Genomic DNA, 19,651 nt, shown 5'->3' with positions numbered 1-19,651 from the left:
AGGTTCAGGTAGGTCCTGATGAAAGGTGACCACTGGGGTATCTAGATCTGCTCTATGGGCCATGTGAGCCCCTTGGACTCTGAAGCAACTCCCTCTCCTTGGCTCGCCCTGAGATAGGTTCAGGGTTGGGCTGGGAGGGCATAGAGCTGTGCTTAGCACCCGTGCAGCCCAAGTGTGCTCTAGGGAGGTTGAGCGGATGGGTAGAAAAAAGTAGTAGCTTGTGACTCTTGACCTAGGTCCCTCCTCTCACTTTGTCACGAGCTCCCTGCCAAAGCACCAGGGTAAGTGGCCCTTGCCACTTGTGTTTAAGCTCTTTGGAAGTTCCAGGAGTTGGGTGCACCTGGGCCTCCTAGGCCCCTGCCTGTGCCCTGCCCCACCCACAGGATACCTGTGTCCCTGAGTTTGTCCGGTTCCCCTCGTGATGTCCACCGGTCCTGAGTGGCCTCTTGAGCTAAGTAGAAAGGTAGTGGCCTTGAGTTCCAAGGCCAATGCTTGACTCTTTTCTTTCTGCCCATTTTCAAGACTTTCCTTCCCCTTCTGGAAGTTTCCTTCTTGCCCCAGGCCAGAATTGGACCCCTCCGGACCCAGAAACAGGAAAGGCATCTGTCCTGGAGCCAGCAGGTGGAGCACCAAGCTCTGGGCCATTGTAGGGTTTCTGGAAATATGGTGGTCATGCTGGAGGAGAGAGGAAAGGCCCACAAAGGAGGTGTTCTGGCTCCCCCCTTGTTCCATCTCCCCCACTTCCTCCCAGAACCCATGCCAGTCAGCTGAAGAGGCACTGATTCTTTGGGTTGGAATCTTAGGGTGCCCTATCTGGGGCTGGCAGAGATAGTTCCTTGCCATTAAAAAAGCTGAGGGCAAGTGGACCAAGACCCCAAGAAAGGCATGACTCCGGGAGACTCGGCCATGGATCCCACCCCAAGACTGGAGAGCCTAAGCAGGGACCCTGGACCCTTTTCCCGGGGTGCACCCTTGGACCTGCCTTCCACAGCCCTGCCCATATGTGGCTGCATGACCTGGGAAAACAACAAATTCTCTCTGGGTCTCAGTCTTCCCATCCAGAAAAGGAAGTGATTAGACTAGACCAGTGGCTCTCATCCTGCAGAATGGCCATAGATGGGGAGTGAGGGGAAGGTGGAGGGGTGGGCCTGTGGGTCCCTGCCCCCTCCTTTTCTCAGTTTAATCATGTCAAGTGTACAGCACAGTGGCATCAGGTTATGTTTGCAGTGTTGTCCAACTATCACCGCTGTTGCCAGAACTTTTCATCATCCCAAACAGAAACTGTATCCTGCCCTTCCCAGCCCCCAGCTACCTCTAATCTACTTTCGGTCACTATGAAATCACCTATTCTTGGTACCGCATGAAAGGGGAGTCATACCATATCTGTCCTGTGTCTGGCTTATTTCACTTGGTATAATGTTGTCACGGTTCATGTATGTTGTAGCATGTTTCAGAACGTCTTTCCTATTTGTGGCCGAATGACGTGGCACTGTATGGATTTGCCACATTTTGTTCTCCATTCATCTGCTGATGGACACTGGGTTATTTCCCCCTTTTGGCTGCTGTGAAGTGTGCGGCCATGAACACTGGTGCACACGTATCCAGTCGAACCCCTGCTTTCAGTTCTCCTGGGCCTATACCTTTTCATACTGTTCATGGGGTTCTCAAGGCGAGAATACTGAAGTGGTTTGCCATTCTCTTCTCCAGTGGACCACGTTTTGTCAGAACTCTCCACTGTGACCCATCCGCCTTGGGTGGCCCTACTTTGGAGTGGAATTGCCGGGTCATAGAAGCTTCCCAGGTGGCTCAGCAGTAAAGAATCCTCCTGCCAGTGCAGGAGATGCAGGTTCAATCCCTGGGTTGGAAAGATTCCCTGGAGAAGGAAGCGGTAACCCACTCCAGTTTTCTTGTCTGGAGACTCTCATGGACAGAGGAGCCTGGCGAGTTACAGTCCATGGGGTCGCAAAGAGTCGGACACGACTGAGTGTGCATGCATGATAATTCTACATTTAGCTTTTGGAGGAACAGTCCCTCTTTTTATCTGTTTTGTGTACTGGGGAGAGGCAAGGGGGGTGTATATTTGGAAAAAAATAGCTAACAAAAAACACCCTAAACTAGATGACTCCTGAGGCCTCTTTAATCTATCAAATACTACAATGTTGGAAGGGTCTAAGGTCAAAAATGTAGATAAGTCTGATTGTAAGGGAGGCCACCTGGTTGGGTGAGGGACCGCAACTCACATGGTCCATTAAGGGAAGCAAGGTAGGGGACAGCGTGGTGTGCCCCCTCACCATGGCACGTGGTCCCTGCAGGGCAGGGCAGTGCTGGGTGGACAACAGAGTCTGTGGGTCCACAGGGCCACTGTCACAGGGCCCTTGGGGGCCTCACACTGTATGCTGTCCACCTCAGCCGGGTCAGCACCAGGCAGCCCCGTGCTCACCAGGCAGACCCACCTCCAGCTTCTGGAGACAGAGGTGCTGCGGGTTGGTGAATGGCTTGGTGGGGGTGGGAGTCTGATGAGACCATGCATGGCCTTGAAGCGCAGCCGGTTTGGAGAAGGTCTTTCATCCTGAGAGGTCAACCCTGAGCCCTCAGGAGCCGCCTGTGGCCCCCTGGCACCTGCCACCCCGTCTGCCTGGCTGCCTGTGTCTGTCCTCAGCCCAGCTGGGTGGTGGGTGGTTGGGGTGGAGGGTGAGCTGTCCGTAGGGGAAGGTGGCAGGGCCCTAGGGCCGGGCCGGGCAGGAGCTGGTATAAATAGCCCTGCCCAGCTGGGAAGGCCTGGCAGGGCCCTCCACCCTCCCCCTCACCAGCTGCCGGTGCCAGGCGGGTCCCCACCTCTCTTGGGAGCCCAGCCATCGTCTCAGGTCCTAAATGGAGGAACTTCCTCAGCGGAGCCGAGGAGTCTTGTCCTGTGTGTAGGTGGAAACTCCGGATGTTTGGAGGCCTGGGGAAAGGGGCTGAGGGGCTACGAAATGGCAGTAGGGGGTCAGGCCCTCCGGGAAGGAGTTCTTTAATTCCTCCCCTGGAGAATCAGCGAGTGCTTGTCATGGGCCCGGCTGGTCCTTTCGTAGGCCAAGTGTGCTTGTGTTCGTGGGTGCATGTGTGTGTGAGACGGTGGGAGCATGTGTGTGTGAGACGGTGGGTGCATGTGTGTGTGAGACGGTGGGAGCATGTGTGTGTGATACGGTGGGAGCATGAGGGGAGGCACTCTCTGTTCTCAGGGAACTCACACCAGCACAGCCATGGAATTGGAAACACATCATTTCAGCCCCTCGAGATAAGAAGGCCTGAGTAAGGTGAGAAAACCCGGAGGGAAGAGAGGTTACTTCGGTCTGGGAGCCCACGACAGTTTTCAGAATGGAGGCAACCCAGGAATCGGAGGTTGAAGGCTGGGTGAGATGCTTGCCGGGGGCTTGGGCAGTGGAGAGGTGCTCTGGGAGGGTGGCTGCTTGACACTCCACTTAAGGCCACTTGCACTTTGGTACGAAGTGAGGCTCACAGTGTGACCGCTGCCCAGGGAACATGCACTTCACTGTTGGGGACAAGGAGCTGTGAGTCAATGCAAGTTAATGCATCTGTGGTGGGTGGAATCTCAGACATGAGCGTGTGTGGGCAGGAGGCTCAGGCCAGGTGTCAAGGCGTGTTTGGGGGAGGGCAGCCATCCTGTAGATCAGTCCCACGGCCACAGCCTCATTGGCCCCAGCGCCAGCCCGTAGAGCTGAACCCCCATCCCCAGAGGCCCTGGCTCATAACTGGCAGGATGTCCATTTCTGAGCTGAAATCCCTGAACAGAGCATCCTGGAAAGATCCCTCTGCCCTTGCCCTCTGGGTTCTCTTTCACACTCGACCAGATGACAGATGTCTGTTTGGCCACCCTGGTGAGGACTGAGCTGCCCAGAGAGGGGCCAGCTTTGCTCTGGCCCAAAGCATCCTTCCCAGTGATGGATGGGAAGGGGCTCTGGAAATTCTGGTGTGTTCTGTCAAGTCAGGGATGGGAGGGCTCAGGAATGAGGTTGATGACATACCAGGGGACAAAGTGCTGGGGACGGCCCTAAACACACAGTAACCACCACAGCCATCACGACTAGAGGGCTTCGTACATGCCTGGAGCTTTATGTCCTTCATCCCTCCCATCACGTGTATCTTCTAGATGAAGAAAGTGAGGCACGAGGGGTTAATAAAACACTTGAGATTGGCAGCTTGGGAACAGCAGAGCTGGATTTGAATGCGGGCAGCCTGGCTCCAGACATTCAACAGCTTAGACATGGGAAGCAGGAAGGAGACAGGGTTTGGTGGGAGGAGAGGAAAGAACTCATATCTCCAAGGCTGGGTCTTGCTCTCTGAGGCCATCACTCCTGGAGTCAGACAAAATCTACAGTCGCTCAACTTCTCTGCCTCAGTTTCCTCATCTGTAAAACCAAGATGACAGCAGCCACGTCACAGAGCTGTTGCTGAGGATTAAGCAACATAGTATCTGTGAAGTGCCTGGCATAGCAGTGCCAAATAAGTGATGGTCCATGATCTCTACTGCTGCACATGACTTCAGGGGAAACAGGAAGTCTGCTTGCTGGAGGGGAAACGGCCGCTGTCTGGGAGGAAGAATTCACAAGCAAGGGCGGGTGCCCTCAGGGGAGCACAGGGCACCACACCATGGCATCCCCTCCTGGGAGATGTTCTGGGGGCAGCTCTGGCCTTTGTGGCCAGCCAAGCCCTGCCAGGGCGTGGAGCTCAGGCATGCTGCTGGGCTGGGCAGGCCTGCTGGGGACCCAGGGGGGTGGGGGAGATAGGTAATCAGGGAGCAGGGAGACCGTCAGAATGCTGGGATGAGGAGCAGCCTCACTGAGTGGAGATGAGGGGCCAGCAGGGCTTCCCCACACCCTGGCGCCCTTCCCTGCAGTGCAGCCAGCCTCGCCTGGTTTCGTGGGTCCAGCTTTGCCTTGGACAAGCCACTTCTCTCTGTGGGCCTCTGTTTTCTCATCTGTATAATGGGCTTTGTGCTCTCTAAAGGCACCTCTTATAGGTTCTTATTTTGATCCAGCTTAGCTTGAGGGTGCGCTGGCCTGTGGCGCCAACACGTATGGGAAGAGGATGAAAAAGGAGGCAAGGAATGGGGGGTGGAGGAGGGGTGAAGGAAGGGTCCTTGAGTGCCCCTCGGGCCCTCCCTTCATTCCTCTGGGTAAAGGGAGTCTGGAGCCTTGGGGCCCTGGTGTGAGAAGACCAGTAAATGTTGGCGGGGGAGCGATATGGGACAGAGCTCCCTGGTGCCAGAGGTGGTCGTGACACAGGCCTGCCCAGGTTGCAGGTTGCAGTGGGGCCAGGAGGCCAGGTTGAAGGACAGCATAAGGTCTGCAAGGCCAGTCCACCCTTCCAGGGACAGGCATGGATGGCGGCTCCTGCAGTGGGAGACTGGGGAAGGCTCTGGCCAAAGGAAGGGACATGGAGTTTGGGCAGTGGGTGCCAGGTGCCTCTCCCCATGATGCTCTGGGACAGTTAGAGGCCAGACTAGGGTATGAGGAGGGAGCAAAGAATCGCCATATTCCTTTGGAGGATCTGTCGTCGCCTACTAATGCAGCATATGCACGTTTGATCCCTGGGTCGGGAAGATCCCCTGGAGGAGGAAATGGCTACCCACTCCAGTATTCTTGGCTGGGAAATCCATGGACGGAGGAGCCTGATGGGCTGCAATCCATGGGGTTGCAAAAAGTCGGACATGATTGAACACACAATATATGTTGATTATCATTATTGTCACAATAACCAGTTTATAACTGTAAATGGCAGAGGCAGGGAGGGCGACCCAGCACATGCTGTGTGTGTCCTGGTGCCCATCGTGGGGCTCTGGGCCGACCCACCCTATTACCTGGGTTCAGTCTAGAGGCCTAGGGTGCAGACGGGCCAGGCCTGAAGCCACTCCCACCCTGCAGGGCCCAGGCAGGCACTGCCCAGAGGAGGGTGGTACGTGCCCCACGTGCTCTGGAATCAGGTGAACAGGTTCCAGTAAGCCATCCCTTAGTAGCTCTGTGGTCTGGGTTGGTTACTCCACCTGTCTGGCTAAGCCATGGGAAACGAGCTGCTGTAACAACCCTCCTAGGTCCTAGAGTTGTTACAAGGACTCAATGAGGCCGATCCGAGGAAGAGGCTTGGCCTGTGAGGGGCACAGAAGAATTCTCTAGTTCGCTAATCTCAGGGGGAAGTCAGGCCTGCAGCATATCCCTCCTTCTCCTTGAAAGGGTATGGCATTCAAGATCTGGAAATTTCTCATAAATGTTACCATCCAGACTCCCATCCCTCCCCAGTGGAAAAATGAGGGCCCGCCTGTGTCTCTGATAATGGAGCCCAGAGCCAGCTCCAGGTGGAGGGCACCACACCCCTCCACGGTGCCCGTCATGAGCACATGATAAGAGCTGTTAAGTGGCAGACATTTGGTTCATCCCTGTGTCTAGTCCAGAAAACTCTTGTGTGCTTTTCCCTGACCTGCCTCTCGGGTCTTCTGCACCTTCCTCCCGAGGCTTCGTCTTCATTTCGTCCCGGGGACTTGATGGAGGCCACTCCAGCCCAGAGCCTTGGTCAGTGCTATATACAGGGAGAGAGGAGGTGGGTCCTGATGCCTACCCTGTTCCAGCTCATGCTGGCCCTGATCACAGACAGGGCTGATTGAAATTGGCCTTGAAGTCTACTGAGACCTACAGATCGTTTTATCAGCTTCTCTCACAAAATGTCATTCCTCCTGTTCTGTGCTGGGGAGGAGAGTGAAGGAGGAGCACCTTGGTTTTCCAGTATTTTAATCTCTTGTTCCTCCTCCTCCTCTAGCTCCTACAAGACCTTTTCCCCCATTCACTCTTTTCTTATTATTTTTTGTCTTTCTTTTCTTCCCTTTTTTCCTTTCTTCCTGTTCACTCTTTATAAAACCCAAGAGGTTGACAGACTATTGATTGAATAGTGGGACAGTAGAGGGACATGATTTGATCAAGGTTATTTGTGTCGGATCGGGGGCTATGATCTGAGGTCTTCTCCCTCCTCACCCTGAGCTAAACTTTCATGAAACAAAGCCAAGCTTCAGTCTCTGGTCAGAGAAGAGATGGAGCTCTGGAAACTTCTAGGGAGCTGCAAAGATGGTCACGGAGGCCCTGGTGGACAAAGGACAGAGGACCTGGGGAGAGATGCTGGGAGGCTCTGGGCTAGGTGGGCATCATCCTCAGAAGAGGCTGAGGAGCATGGCCATGGGTGGCACGTGTGTATGTGTGTGTGTGTACACATATGTGTATGTATGCATGTGTGTAGGTATGTGTGTGTGTATGTATGTGCCTTTGTGTGTGCACAAGCTCCCTGCTGGGACTGACACTTCTCTACTTTTTGCTTTCTCTGAAATGTGATGGGGGTCAAGCCAGCTCCTGCCATTTTCCTTTCTGTAGATTTTGTTTCCTTCCCATGGATCACTGGTAATCTCCCATGTGGCCCTAGAAACCAAAACTCCCAGCCTGACCCCTCCCTATCAGGGAAATTGGCCCAGAGCCTGGGAGGGACTTGACCTGGGCCCCTAATACCATCTTTCCATCCAGGGTCCTTTTTATAGCATTGCATTGCCCGCTGGTGCCCCTGAAAGCTGGAAATGCCCACAGCAGAGGGCTGACTGCCTTAGATCAGTGCTCTGCACTTCAAGGGACAGTGCACAGCTAAGGTCAAAGGCAGTGCGTTTGTTCGTTCATTTATTTGTATTTGGCTGTGTTGGGTCTTTGTTGTGGCGCATGGGCTCCAGTGTGTGTGGACTGTGTAGTTTGCCGCATGTGGGTTCTCTAGTTGAGGCACGTGGGCTCAGTAGTTGCAGTGAGTGGGCTTTGTTGCTCCTCGACATGTGGGATCTTAGTTCCCTGACCAGGGATTGAACCCACGTGCCCTGCACTGGAAGGCAGATTCTTAACCACTGACCCACCAGGAAAGTCCCAAAGACAGCACATTCAGACACCAAGTTTCTCAGGACTAGGGGTTCAGGCTCATGGGCCTTCAGTGGCTCCACCTCCCCTGAGTGCTCACAAGAAGAAACGATGCCCACGAGGGACCATGTGCTTGGTACCTACAGTGCCACTACCTTCTGTCTGCCTGCAGGTCCCTGGCACTGGGCCAGCAGTACACATCCCTGGGCTCACAGCCCCTACTCTGCGGCTCCATCCCAGGCCTGGTCCCCAAGCAGCTGCGCTTCTGCCGCAATTACATCGAAATCATGCCCAGCGTGGCCGAGGGCGTGAAGCTGGGCATCCAGGAGTGCCAGCACCAGTTTCGGGGCCGCCGCTGGAACTGCACCACCATCGACGACAGCCTGGCCATCTTCGGGCCTGTCCTCGACAAAGGTACTGTCTCTGGGCAGGATAGGAGGTTGGGGTGTGTGTGGTTCAGGATACAGGCGTTCTTCCACATCAGGGTGCCTCAGCTCTGAGCCCAGGGTCCCCAGGGGAGGACAGAAAAGCTGGTCACCTCCACACAAAGTGGGCCAGGTCCCTGGCCTGACCCAGGCTGTCACTGGCTGCCACACTTTCTCAGACGCTTCCGGGGGTGCTGAGCAGCCTAGAGATCCTGAGATCCTAGGGCGGGCTCGGAGGCTGTGGGTGTTCTTCCCTCTTGGCTGGCGCAGTGGATGGCCCCAGGCTTTGATGTGGACTTCTGTGACGTTTTCCCAGTGCTGTGTTACGTGCTATGCAAATCTAGCATTAGGGTGAGATGAAAGCACCGACAGCCTGAGGTCTCTCCCACATAGAAAATTCTGGAGCCGGGGAGGTTGCCTGGTGCTGGTGGCATTGCATGACATCCTGTGAGCAGTTTCTGCTGGTTGCTGTGCCCCCAGCAGGCTGGCTGTGCCTGAGGACTATGGTGGGACTCGAAAACCTGCTGGCCTCTGGGTAACTTTCTAGCCATCATGGAGATTCACAGGTTGTGTCTCAAATGAATGGGATTCACATAACTTTGAACATGAAGGCACTGGGAGAAAGGGATAAGGTGGGCGACTGGTCCCAAGAAGGAGACTTTGGGGCTGATGAGTTCTGGGCTGAAGATGGGCAGCTCTTTGAGCAATTGCAGTGTCTAGGAATGCAGTGACCCTTTCTGCCCTCCCGGGAGCTACCATTTCTTTTCTGCAGCAACTTGAAGCCTCTCAACCACCACCAGGGCTTTGGCAGCCAAACCGGTGAACCTGGCCTTCCCTCCGTTTAGAAGAGCTGCGTTTACAGCCAGAAAGAAAAGGGACCCGAGAACCAGCTGGATCTGGGGAAGGGTTGGTGGGGGGAATGGCAGGGAATGAGTGCGGGAAGCCGGCCCCCCATTTGGGAGTGCAGTCCCGGTTTACCTGCGCCTCTCGTGCGCCTTGTAAGTCTGACCTACAGGCTATTGTCACGGGACAGAAGGGCAATTAGCGAATCAATGGATGATGATTCTGTTTACGCTTCTATTACCAAAGCTAATTATTCCCTGTTTACATAAAAGGTTTGGCCTCTAATTGGGGCCAAGTGGCGGCGGTTTGCATTTCAAACTTGATCTTGCCGGCGTGTCAGTCTCACCGCCTTCCGGGGCCCCACCTCGGGCCAGGTAGCGCTTAATAAAACAGCCTGGCGTCTAGACGCGCTCCCCAAAGCAAGACTCACCTTCTGATTGCTCTTCTCCGCGTTGGACGTGAAAACCTGTGAAAACCGGGTCTCTGAGCGTATTATTCCTTCAAGTCTGTGTATAACGTTTTAAATCCCCGTTGTAGGTTCTAGGATTTGCCCACATCCCGAAATTGCAGGACAGTTTTGTGATGGGGAGGCGTGGGTAGGATGTCAGAGAAAGGAACGTGAGGGGAGCTCAGGTTCCCAAGTCAGAGAAAGGGGAACTCAGCGGTCTGCGGGAGGAGGCACCCCCCCACCCCGCGCCCGCACGCGCTCCCCAGCGCCCGAAGCCTGGCGTGAACAGGTTCAAACCCCGCTATGGGCTCCACGCTCGCGCCCCGCCTCTGGCGAGCCCCTCATCCGCGCCGGGCGGGCTGCCAGGGTAGACCTTTGCCCCCGGCTTTGAGACCCAGGGTGGCAGGGAGGCGGTCTGTGCCGGGGCGCGCGCATCTTCCGCGGCCGCCGGGGACCGACTCCCCGGGGCCGGCGCGCCGGGAGCGGCGGCAGGGGGCGCCGGGGTCGGCTGCCGGAAGGCGCGAGGCGGCGAAGGCGGGTGCGGGCGGCCGGGGATCGCGGTCCCCGGGCGGGGCGGGGGCGGGGGCGGGCGGCCCGGAGGGGCTTAGGCGGCTTGAAAGGGGCCCGAGCGGCGCCCCCCACCGCGCGGCCCGGCCCCGCGCCCGCTGCGGCCGCCGCGCCATTCACACGCCCTCTGGCCATTCGGCGCGGCGCGGGGGCGGGGGGCGCCGCTTCAATGGGGATTTCGCGGGCCGGCGCCGGGGCTGGGGGCGCGGCCCGGCCGCGGGAGCCGCCCGTTGCTACGCGGTGGCGGCCGGCCCGGCGGCCCGGACCCGGCGGCCGCATTATGCGGGTAATGCGGTGTGACACCGCGCGAACAAAGGCGGATTGAGCGGCCCAGCGGGCCCCGCCGGACGGGGACCGGCACAGCGGGGCTGTCAGCGCCGCTCCCAGGCTAATCCCCGCCCCGCCCCCGCCGCCCCCGCGGCCCCGGGGCTGGGAACCGAGCGCGGCCCGGGGCCCGGGCGCCGCCGCCGCCGCGAGAGGCCGCGGGCCGGCCGGAAGCGAGGCGGTCGCCCTCGGCACCCCCGGCCTCCGGGGGGCTGAGGGATGGGCAGCCCCGGGCCGGGGTCGGAGCCGGGGCGCCGCGCGTCAGGCCTCGCCCGCCCCGTCGGAATCGGCCGGGGCTGAGCGGGTCCACTGCCAGGGCGGGCCGCTCTCACTCCCCGCCAGCCTGCCCGCGAAGGGGGCGCGTCCTCCTTTGCCGGTGGTCCACGAGGGCCCCGGGGCCTCTACAGAGGCGGCAGTGGCCACGATGGGGTACCGGGCTCCCTGGTCCGCCGAGACCAGAGCCACAGCCCAGGAAAGGAGACATCCTGCAGGCCAGCAGCCCGGTGTCCTGCAGCCTGCCTGGCCTTGGGCAGGTCGCCGCCCGGTTCCCGGGTTCCTCACCAGTAAGGAGAAATGGTTGCACAGCAGGTCTTCCAGGCCTTTGCCTCCCTAGTCGTCAATGTCTGTATCTGCAAAATGGGCCTATAAGAAGGCTTTCTGCCTCATAGGGTAAGAGGATTAAATGGGATAAAGCACATGAAGGGTAGAATCTGGTGAATACCCACCGCTCAAGGCGGTTATCATTATAACAAAGTTGGGGCAGCATCCTGAGAATCTTCTCTTTCCCTTTGTGGATCCTGGGACAGAGGCAGGGCATGTGCCCTGTGTCCCTCCATCCTCCTGAGAGGCGCTTGACCTTCTTAGTCCAAAACCTTGGCTTTGTCCTGGGTAGAGGAAAGGAAAATGGAAGGGGGAGGCTGAGATGCCAACCACTGTTCTCTTGGTCAGGAACAATTGTACCCATTTACAAAAAGGGTAACTGAGGCTCAGAAAAGGGAAGGGTCAGGGCTTCCCCGGTAGTCCAGTGGTTTAGACTCCATATTTGCAGCACATGGGGCAGGAGCTCCATCCCTTGTAGGGACACTGGGATCCCGCATGCCATATGGTGCTGGCAAAAAAAAAAAAAAGGAGGAAAACATCTGCCCAGGTGTGTCCAGGTAGGGAACGGGGGGACTTGGGCAGGTTTAGGCTGTTGGTTCCCAGGCCTCACTCCCCACAGACCTCAGGCTCTCAGGAATGGGAGGGCCCAGGCCTATGCTGGATCTCCATTTTGGATAGGCAGAGGGTAGGGGGACCTGGGACCTGGACAGATCAAGGGCACCTTATCTCTTCAGCAACCTGCCAGAGCTGTCTTCCCACCCGTTTCTAACAGGCTCCACTCTGCCAGTTAGTGACTCTGGGCCTCAGTTTGCTCATCTGTAAAGTGGGGATACCCACTAGGGGCTGGGCCAACCAAAGAGGGAGTGGCATCTGGGTTCCTTCCTTTCCATCGGGGCTGGTGAGCCCCCTTTGGCATCTGGGGAAGTCAGGGGTCGGGGTGGGGGGTGGCTTATCTCAGGACCCAGTCTGAGCAATGCCTCCCCGTGGCCTCCCTGCAGCCACCCGGGAATCGGCCTTCGTGCATGCCATCGCCTCAGCCGGCGTGGCCTTTGCAGTCACGCGCTCCTGTGCGGAGGGCACCTCCACCATCTGTGGCTGCGACTCACATCATAAGGGGCCGCCTGGCGAGGGCTGGAAATGGGGCGGCTGCAGCGAGGATGCTGACTTCGGGGTGCTTGTGTCCCGAGAGTTCGCAGATGCACGTGAGAACAGGCCAGACGCGCGCTCAGCTATGAACAAGCACAACAACGAGGCTGGCCGCACGGTGAGCCCTGGCCACCCTCCCCACAGGCCTGCCCGAGACCCCTTCCGGGGCCTGTCCCTGCCCCTCCCTGTGGCCCATGTGCATGCTGGGCTCCCTGCTCTCCTTTCTCCTTGGACTGTTCCCCAGCCCCCAGCTTACTCCTGCCCTGAGGATGTTGTCAGCCCATAGGTGTGGCAGCCCCAGGGAGTGGGTACCAAACAGCCCATCCTGGGCACTTTAGCTGCCTGTGTAGCTGTGAGACCTGTGGGCCTGGCTTTGAATTCAGCCTCCATCCTTTCCTAGGTTACTTGACTTAAGGCGAGTCACTTAAGTTCTCAGCCTCCGTTTCCCTATCTGTTAAATGGGGGTCATAATCCTTATTTCCCAGGGCTTTGAGAATGTGATTTTTGCCAGTGCCGAGGTGTGGAGGGGAGGGAAGCAGGGAAGCAGTGGTCACCATTCTTAGGTCCGACTGTCAGTCCCCAGTCCATTCTCATCCTGGCATAGGTGAGGAATAGGGGAGGTTTCAGCGATGGGGGTGGGAGGGCCTGGTGGGGTCGGCCTGGGGACCAGCTGCGGCTCCTCTTCCCAGACCATCCTGGACCACATGCATCTCAAGTGCAAGTGCCACGGGCTGTCGGGCAGCTGTGAGGTCAAGACCTGCTGGTGGGCCCAGCCCGACTTCCGCGCCATCGGCGACTTCCTCAAGGACAAGTACGACAGCGCCTCCGAGATGGTGGTGGAGAAGCACCGGGAGTCCCGCGGCTGGGTGGAGACCCTCCGCGCCAAGTACGCGCTCTTCAAGCCGCCCACCGAGAGGGACCTGGTCTACTACGAGAACTCGCCCAACTTTTGCGAGCCCAACCCCGAGACGGGCTCCTTCGGTACCAGGGACCGGACTTGCAATGTCACCTCCCACGGCATCGACGGCTGTGACCTGCTCTGCTGCGGCCGCGGCCACAACACGAGGACGGAGAAGCGGAAGGAGAAATGTCACTGCATCTTCCACTGGTGTTGCTATGTGAGCTGCCAGGAGTGTATCCGCATCTATGACGTGCACACCTGCAAGTAGGGAGCCAGGTAGGGTGGCTGGGTGGGGAGGCTGGGGGGCGGGACCTTGGCGAGGGCCCTGGGTTTGCCTGTCTTCTCTTCTTGACGACCCCGTTCTACTGCCGAGTGACCCAGGAGATGTACGTTTCCACGGCCACAGTAGGAAGGCAAGATTTCCCAGGCTTCAGTGGGAATGGTCCTTGGGCAGTGTCTTGGTGGATTACACAAAGCACAGATAATAACCAAGCTTGTGCAAATGAGGCTCCAAGCAGTTGCTTCAGTGCATGTACAAGTTAATAAATTATGAGCCAGGCCACTTCACACAGCCGCTAGCTGTCATGATTGAGCATCCATGGAGCCAGAGTTGGGGGTATTGTGGGATTGGAAGCTGGGCCCGCTGACTTCTGGTCTTGACCTGGCTCCTGACTTCCTGTTCTTTTCACTCCTCTGGGCCTCACGTTCCTTACTGTAAAGTGAGGGGGTTAAAATACTTGGAATAGGAGGCCCCAAAGTCTCTTGTACCCCTGGGGCAGAGTCATTTTGCGTCCACCTTGAACTTAGAAGGCAGGATTTTGCACAAGCATAACTCCTACCACCCTCAGGAGGTGGGTGGGGGGAAGCGGTGTGTAAGCCCGTATCCCGGCACATCTGAGGCTTGGGTGGAGCGGGGCACACTCTCACCGCGTTTATGGCCGGTGATGGGGAGGAGGAAGGAGTCAAGTTCAGAGTGATGGTGGTGAGTAATCGAGGGATCAAAGTCAGCTAGAGTATGTTCCCAGGCTTCCCAGAGGTGGCCTGCGTGGGAGACACTGTTGCCCAGCCCTGGGGTCCATAGGTCCCCAGAACAGGTCAAGGTTGGCATGTGGTGGTCCTGTTCTTGGAGGGTTTCTCAGGCCCCTGTGCCCGCTCTATTTCTCTGGCCTGAGCAAGGGCCTGGTCCATAGGGATCTGAGGCTCAGTCCAGCTGCCACCACTTGGCAACCGTGTGACCCCAGCAAGACTGTCCCTTCCTCTGTCGTCCTCCCCAGAGCTGCAGTGAAGAAGTGTGAAGGGCACTGGGAACAGTGCTCGGTTCACTGAGGAGGACTCAGCTGCCTGGGTCATCGCTGCCCGGGGCCATGTTGGCAAGGGTAACCCCACCGGGCAATGTGGTTGGCAGGGGTCAGGCTTCTCGGCAACAGGGAGGGACCGCACGAGCAGGGGAGAGCCCTGATTGAGGGGTGACTGACTCAGCCATCTGGGGAGCCCCTCTGTGTAGCTCAGGTTCCATTCTGGCAGGGACGGAGTCCAGAGAGACAGCAGGAGGCACCACTTCTCTGGGTGCCTGAATAAAAGCAGCGTGGGCAGTGGAGAGAGTGCCCAGGTAGGTCCAGCCCCACCGCTTCCCAGCTGCAGCCCAGCTCCCTCACTTGCAGTGGTGATGATGGGAGCCTGGCAAGAATGTTATGAGGTTTGAGCAAGCTGGCAGATGTGAATGCTGGTCTGAATGCAGTAATAACAGAAAGTGATAAATGCCATCAGAGCGCTGACACGACGGCAGTCATCCTGCAAGAAGTGGTGTCATCACTTGGGCAGTTACATTTAACTGCTTTTCAGAATGATGGGAAAAAAATCAGTGCATAGGCGAGAACTCTCAGGCTCACCCTGCATATCAGGAAAGACTGAAAGCTGCAGTGCCTCCTTGCTCTGACATCTACTCTGCCAAGCAGGACACAGCTCTGGCCATTATGAGAAGGCTATGGGGAAACCAGGCTTCAGAACACTAGCTCTGGAGTGGGCACAGGGAGGCCGTTTGTGTAGCCTGCCCATTGTAGCCCAGGGCCCTGCCTCCAGAAAGCCCCAATCTGTGGGTCCTGCAGAGGCCACTCTGGCAGCAGCCCAGGCCCCGCAGTGGCTCCAGGATGTCACAGCTCCATTCCAGCCCCTCTCCTCCCTTCCCCTCTGAGGGCAGCTGAGTGAAGCCAAGCCATCTGCTGAGTGGGCAGGAGGTGTGCTGGGTGGGCCCTCAGTGTCCAGAAAAATCCCCCACCTGTGATCTGAACAGATCCTAAGAGCCAACACTCCCCGTTTCTGAAACGGAATGGCATTTCCCCCTATGGAACATACTATATGGATGTGGTAGATGGTGGCCTCTGGGCCTCTCATATACGGAGCCCTTGCTCTGGGACATGTGGATTCTGGTCTCCCCATGTGGTGCCCTTTTGACAAACAGTTTTTGTTGAGTGATTTGGGGCAAGTGGTTTTGCCTCTCTGAGCCCATTTCCTCATCTATGAACTGGGGGATAAGAACCGTGATCCTTGCAGGCTTGTGCGGATGAGAGCCCTGTGCACACGAAGAGCCCTGACACAGGGTCCAAGGAGGAGGGAACACCCCAAAGCCTGGCCTCCAGGAGCAGCTTCCCCATGGCCTGCTGCTGTTTCAGAGCCGCAGGCTAAGACCATTACCCTCCTGTCCTTTCATCCACCTGACACTCTGCAGGCAGGATGGGAACTTCTGAGACAGGCTGGCGCAGGTGGAAGAGGGCAGGGTGCCCCCGAGCAGGACACATGCCCTCCACACACTCGAGGAGAAGCTCAAGCCTTTCCCTTATATAAGGGCCTTCCTTACGGAGAAAACCTCTCCACTGCTTGTCGATTGTGTCCGGTGTCTCAGGTGAACCACTGATTTCCCACCTCACTAGGACCAGTTTTGTGCCTTTGTTATCCTGATGCTGTGAGTGCAGCAAGCTAGAAAGGGCTCTGCACAAGAGGCAGGTGGCCTGGCAATCCCCAAGTCCTGGCTCTGTCACTGAGTCGTTTCAAGACTTTGGATATGTCTTTGGAATCTCCTACTGACCAAGGAGTTCAGGGTTGATGGGGAACGCCCATCAGAGCCCTTTGGGCTTCAAATCTTTTGTGACATGTAAATACATATCTGAGCACACACCCATATCTTGAAATACATACACAAAGGAAGAGAAGGTACACATTGGTGCTCCCATGAGGAGGAATTTTTCATAATGCAATAGGCTTTCTTCTGCGTGGACAGCTTGATACAGAAACAGTGGACCAGAGTCTACAAAGTTGGGAATTGGGCCCTAGATCTGCAGGGTTTCTCCCAATCTCTATGCAAGGCAGGTTCCTCTATCAGGCGAGTTACCTAGACTGGCTTTCTGTTGCCCCAGCCCCAGCTAGAAGGTGGTTGTTGTTCAGTTGTGTCTGACTCTGCGACCCCATGGACTGCAGCACGCCAGGCTTCCCTGTCCATCATCATCTCCTGGAGTTTGCTCAAACTCATGTCCATTGAGTCGGTGATGCCATATAACCATCTCATCCTCCGTCGTCCCCTTCTCCTGCCTTTCATCTTTCCCAGCATCAGGGTCTTTTCCGATGAGTCGGCTCTTTGCATCAGGTGGCCAAAGTATTGGAGTTTCAGCTTCAGCATCTGTCCTTCCAATGAATATTCGGGGTTGATTTCCTTTAGAACTGACTGCTTTGATCTTTTTGCTGTTCAAGGGACTCTCAAAAGTCTTCGAAAAGCAGTTTGAAAGCATCAATTATTCGGCACTCAGCATTTTTTATTGTCCTGCTAGAAGGTGGGAAGGCAGGATTTGGATCCCAGCATGTAGATGCTCAAGCCCTGCTTTATGTAGCTCACACGCCCTTCCTCAGCGGTTTACCCCAGGGAGAGTAAGGAGCACGGGACAGCCACTCGAGTCCCCCCTGCCGCCGTTACCTCCCAGTTCAAGAGAAACGCTGAGTGAGACATGGAACCAACAGCCTCTGAGCTTTGCATCCTGTGGGTGGTCCCTCTGGGAAAACAACCACGTTCCTAATTCTTCCTCTTTGCTTCCCAAAGGGCACTGGGAACGGGTGAAGTGTGTGGCTGGGCAGATTCACCGAAGCCCTACGGGAAGCAGGACCCAGAGCTGGGCTCGGCCCTCAGCATCAGACAGCATGGAATCAGGACTCTTGCCAGACGCACGTGTGGTAAATGACCTGGACCCAACCCGCCGCTGCCTGGGGGGCCTCCCTCCCTCTCTCTCATCTCAAGTTTCTCTCCCTACTCTGGACGGTGTGTGGTTTTTAAAGAAGGGGCTTTCTGTTTTTAGTTCTCCAGGGTCTGATAGGGACAGACCCGAGGCTTATCTTTGCACATGTTAAAGAAAATAAAAATGGAAAAAGAAAACAAAAACCCACTTCTACTCCAACAGAACAGGCTGGGCTCAGGTGAGCTGCTCTGCCTGGTGGTAAAGACATCGACATGGGCAACATTCTGTTTCCCCATGGCTTCTCCTGGTGGCATGAGGTGGGAGTTAGGAAGTAGGACAAAGCCCCGCAGTCTCTTTTGCTCTGTCTGCTCCCATTCGAATCTGATAGACTTTCACATTCTGATAAAAGCCATAAGTTTAGCTGGGATCAAGTGGTAGGGAGGCCACGGCCATCGTTAGAGTCAGGTTTCGAGTTGGAAGAACCGGGAGTTCCGGGCGTTTGAAGAGCAGCTGTATGTTCTTCTCACTCCCCTTTTCTCTGTAACCCTGTTCTGCACGAGAGGCTCTTGTGAACTGCAGTCAGATCTCAAAAATCTTTTTCTACCATTCTGCGGTTTCCACCATTAACGCAGTACTTTTTTTTTCCTTTCTGTAGTGAACGTTGTAAATAGGTTATGTGTAGGGGGCAAGACTTCTCCAGCTTAGATGGCTTCCTGAAGAAAGTGGTGTCTTTAAAGGGGCCATTCTGCCCCTCCCAGCCCTGCTCACCTGCAGATTCTCCATACAAACTCCAGGTTGAACAGCTGGACTGTAGGTCACCTGAGTATAAATGAGACAGAGGGTCAGAGGGAGAGCAGCCATCTGTTCCTCAAGTTCCGACTCTGTGGCCAGTAGATGGGGAGGATACAAATGATTCCTTCCTTTGCTCTCCTGAGGACACATTGTCCTACATCCTCTTCTTCCTTTGGTCTGTGTGAGGAACCAGAAACGCAGAGTTCCTTCACACAGGTCTTCAGGCCTCACCTGTGCGCCGATAGCATCAGTCCATGCAGCCTCCGAGGATCAGGATTAGGTGTTCAAAGTGGGGCAGGCCGTCACTTGCTCCATGGGGTAGAGCATCTCGCAGCTGAGTTCTCCTTGAGGCACGCGGGTCCTCTGGAGGGTCTTAGGGGAAGTGAGCATGGTGGCGGCAAATGGCTCTGCCTTAAGGAGAATCAGAAAGGAGAGATGCAGTAGGGGCCTAGGCTAGAACGCAGTGGCTCCTTTCTTTCCCCCTTCTCTCTCGGGTCTGCCTAACGCTGACCTAAGATACCGGGTTAAGCCATCTTCCTACGTGCTCAGGCAGGTTCGCCCAAGACGATCATCGAGAAGCCGTGCCTGCACCCCGCATCTGCTGGCATCGAGCCCTGCTCAAGATCCTCATGCCACCCCCTCTAGAGAGTCTGAAATGCCCCTCCCCATCTCATCTCTTAAGACTGAAAAAGTTTTAAATCATGTCAACCAGATAATGCTTGCTTTATGTGAGAATTCTTTTGGCAGAATGGATACCAATTTTCACAACAGTCTTTTCCTATCTATGTATTCTATATTAAAAGTGATAAAGTCATGTTTCTGGGGCGTATTCAAGTAGCTGACAAGTAATTATTTAATAATAGTACATTGAGTGCACTGTAATTATTCTCGCCGTAGTCAGGTCATAGTATCCAACAGAAATTTCCTACCAACCTGCTGTATCCAAAGTTTTGTAAAAAGTTGTAGAAGTTGTTGATCTTTTTGATTTTATATTCAAAAAGTCTCTTTTTATAAATATTATTTATTATACAATGTATATACCTTTGAGTTAACTAAGATTATATATTATATAAATATATATATATTTGGAGAAAATATATTTCATCATGCAGTTTTTTTCTGTTAAGTCATTAAAGAGAAGGTAAACAAACTGAAAACGGATACATTGTACAGTGTGTGGAGTTTCCAGAGTCATGCTCAGGAGGTCCAGAATATCAGGTGCTAAATGTGGGAGCCTCCACTTTCACTCTGAAATGAGGGGCCCAACTTAAGGTCATCTCTGTTTTCTCAGCAAGATCACCTGAGATGTCATGGACAATAGGTCCAATCAACTCAAGGGCTTTCCCACAGGCTTACTTCGTTCTAAGTCAGCTTCTAAAAGAATTTCCACTTTTATACCTGAGTGACTTGGGCAATAATTCATCTCATAGACTCCAGCACTTCCAACGCACAAATTA

At 55.6% G+C, this 19,651-nt stretch overlaps 1 protein-coding gene across 1 annotated transcript in view; it reads left to right on the top strand.

Annotated features, from left to right (window-relative positions):
* WNT3 (Wnt family member 3) overlaps positions 1-19,230 on the top strand; it is a 53,784-nt gene extending 34,554 nt beyond the window's left edge. The window contains exons 2-5 of the mRNA XM_040245081.1: positions 8,104-8,345; positions 12,137-12,402; positions 12,974-13,461; positions 17,270-19,230. Of these exons, the coding sequence (XP_040101015.1) occupies positions 8,104-8,345; positions 12,137-12,402; positions 12,974-13,453 (988 nt within the window). The 3' untranslated portion in view covers positions 13,454-13,461; positions 17,270-19,230. The remainder of the gene's footprint in view (positions 1-8,103; positions 8,346-12,136; positions 12,403-12,973; positions 13,462-17,269) is intronic.
* Positions 19,231-19,651: the final 421 nt, after the last annotated feature.

Source organism: Oryx dammah, unplaced genomic scaffold (genome assembly GCF_014754425.2).
Source record: "Oryx dammah isolate SB20612 unplaced genomic scaffold, SCBI_Odam_1.1 HiC_scaffold_8, whole genome shotgun sequence".
Classification (NCBI taxonomy): domain Eukaryota; kingdom Metazoa; phylum Chordata; class Mammalia; order Artiodactyla; family Bovidae; genus Oryx; species Oryx dammah.
This window is presented reverse-complemented; position numbering and strand designations above follow the sequence as displayed.